Source organism: Eptatretus burgeri, chromosome 17 (genome assembly GCF_056783735.1).
Source record: "Eptatretus burgeri isolate ZD-2024b chromosome 17, Ebu_testis_v1, whole genome shotgun sequence".
NCBI lineage: Eukaryota > Metazoa > Chordata > Myxini > Myxiniformes > Myxinidae > Eptatretus > Eptatretus burgeri.
This window is the reverse complement of record NC_140977.1, coordinates 26,374,015-26,375,871: the sequence shown is the minus strand read 5'-3', so window position 1 is coordinate 26,375,871 and position 1,857 is coordinate 26,374,015. Positions and strand designations below refer to the sequence as shown.

The 1,857-nt window shown below is 38.9% G+C and overlaps 1 protein-coding gene across 2 annotated transcripts in view; it reads right to left on the bottom strand.

Annotated features, from left to right (window-relative positions):
- Positions 1 to 1,857, bottom strand: part of LOC147009592 (uncharacterized) — a 270,091-nt gene that overhangs the window by 12,705 nt on the left and 255,529 nt on the right. For both annotated transcript variants that reach the window (XM_085862391.1, XM_085862392.1), the window contains one exon: positions 162 to 308. In XM_085862391.1, the coding sequence (XP_085718517.1) occupies positions 162 to 308 (147 nt within the window). The remainder of the gene's footprint in view (positions 1 to 161; positions 309 to 1,857) is intronic.

Below are 1,857 nucleotides of genomic sequence, written 5' to 3'. Positions count from 1 at the left end.
AAAATCATGTGAAATGTTACAAAATGCCAATAGTTCACAAGTTGGAATTTTTAGATATACCAGCCCCCAAAATCCATCATACCTCACCCGACCTGAATTCAATAAATACATGATCCCTTAGTTTGGGAACTGACAAAAAGCAAGATGATCAGCTGACACACCTGGAGGTCCAATAAAACCTGGGAGTCCCCGCAGGCCTTGCGCCCCAATTCTTCCAGCAGCACCCTTGAGCCCCCGAGAGCCTTGAGGAGGTTGACGTTCATCAATTGGAGCTGTTAGGCCGGGTCTTCCACGATTGCCGATATCACCTATCGGAGATCGAGCCAATGAGGAATTGAGAATCAGAGGAATTGAATATCAGAGTGTTCGCTTCAATTACCCAAGACAATTACTCTCAGTAATGTACTGAAGTAAAATAAATAGAGTACATTAAACCTGATGCTGGTGTTAGCTGTTGCATAAAATAATATATTCTGGAAAGCCAACAGGTAAGTTATAATTTAAAATAAACAATAACTTTTCAAAAGCATTATTCACAGAAAGAATACCATAAATATTTCAGTCATTTGTGTTTCCATTATGTGACATAGCCAAAGGAGCTAAGAAAAACATACTGACAAGGCTCAAGTCTGACGTTTCAGTTACCGAGTGATCTTCAAACAGTGACACCAGGGACTATCAATGAGCATCTTCCATCAATGTTAAAATTCCACCATTTTGCATATGACACATTGAGGTGAACCTGCCATTTATACAAACACAATAAATTTAGAATGCCATACTCGTTTGACTTTTCAAAGTCATGTGTATATCTATACTAATAAATGTCAGTGTCTCCTCCATAACTCCAAAACCAGAGAAATAACAACTCTTATAACCAAGCCTATATACCTATTTACTTTAAGCAAGGCCATGGTCCCTCCTTCTCCCTATATACACAAGAAAATGTGAAATTTACAAAATATTAAACTTAGCTTTTTCTACTGTTTGGAGAATTATTAAAATGAGTGAACAAAACATTTAGGAATGTGCCGAAATTAACCAGCTTCATTGAGCTATGTGATGGAATGCATTCACTGCTTGATCGCACCCCCTGTCCCCCTGAGGGACTGCTTATGCATAGCATCTGCCAGATCTGTGTATTTTCAGAGGTTTTTTGAGGTGCTCTACAGGGAATTGAAGCAAATCTGGTGAAAAACTTACGTGTTAAAATGAAGTTATAACTGTTTCGCGGACCGTGAACCGATGCAGCACGTGACGCATGTCCAGACGAGCAGGCAACGTGGAGGATTATCTGCAATGTTTATTGGTTCACGAGCGCCAGCCAGAGTGACCACTATATTCGTTATGTCTGTGTGTCTGTCTGTTGGGTAGTCGACTACCCATATCCGCCTACCGACTTGTTGGGTCGTCGATCTTGTCGAAAAAAAAAAGCAAAAAAAAATTTTTTTTTTGAGATTTGTTCTACCCTTATTATCAGTATTTAAAATGGCGATTTCAGTTAATACAATGGCGATTTCGATGAAACTTGGTTGGTAGGTTCATACCATGACCTAGTTGTGTGCAAATGAGAACTGTTGCTATGGACACCACCATTACCTTGCAACGGGACTTTGAAATTTTAGAAAAATCATAAAAAAAATTATTTTTTCGAAAATCAAAAATCAGGTCACGACTGACTGTGGGCAGTACATTCAGCCATATTGTCAAAAATTTCCAGCCAGATCCTATGAAAACTATCGCAGAAGATAGACTTTGAATGAACCCTGGTCGAAAACAATAAAAAAACGAAGTTCGTTATATCTCAGAGACTACGAGTCAGATATACATGAAACTGGTATGGTAGGTTCATGGTAT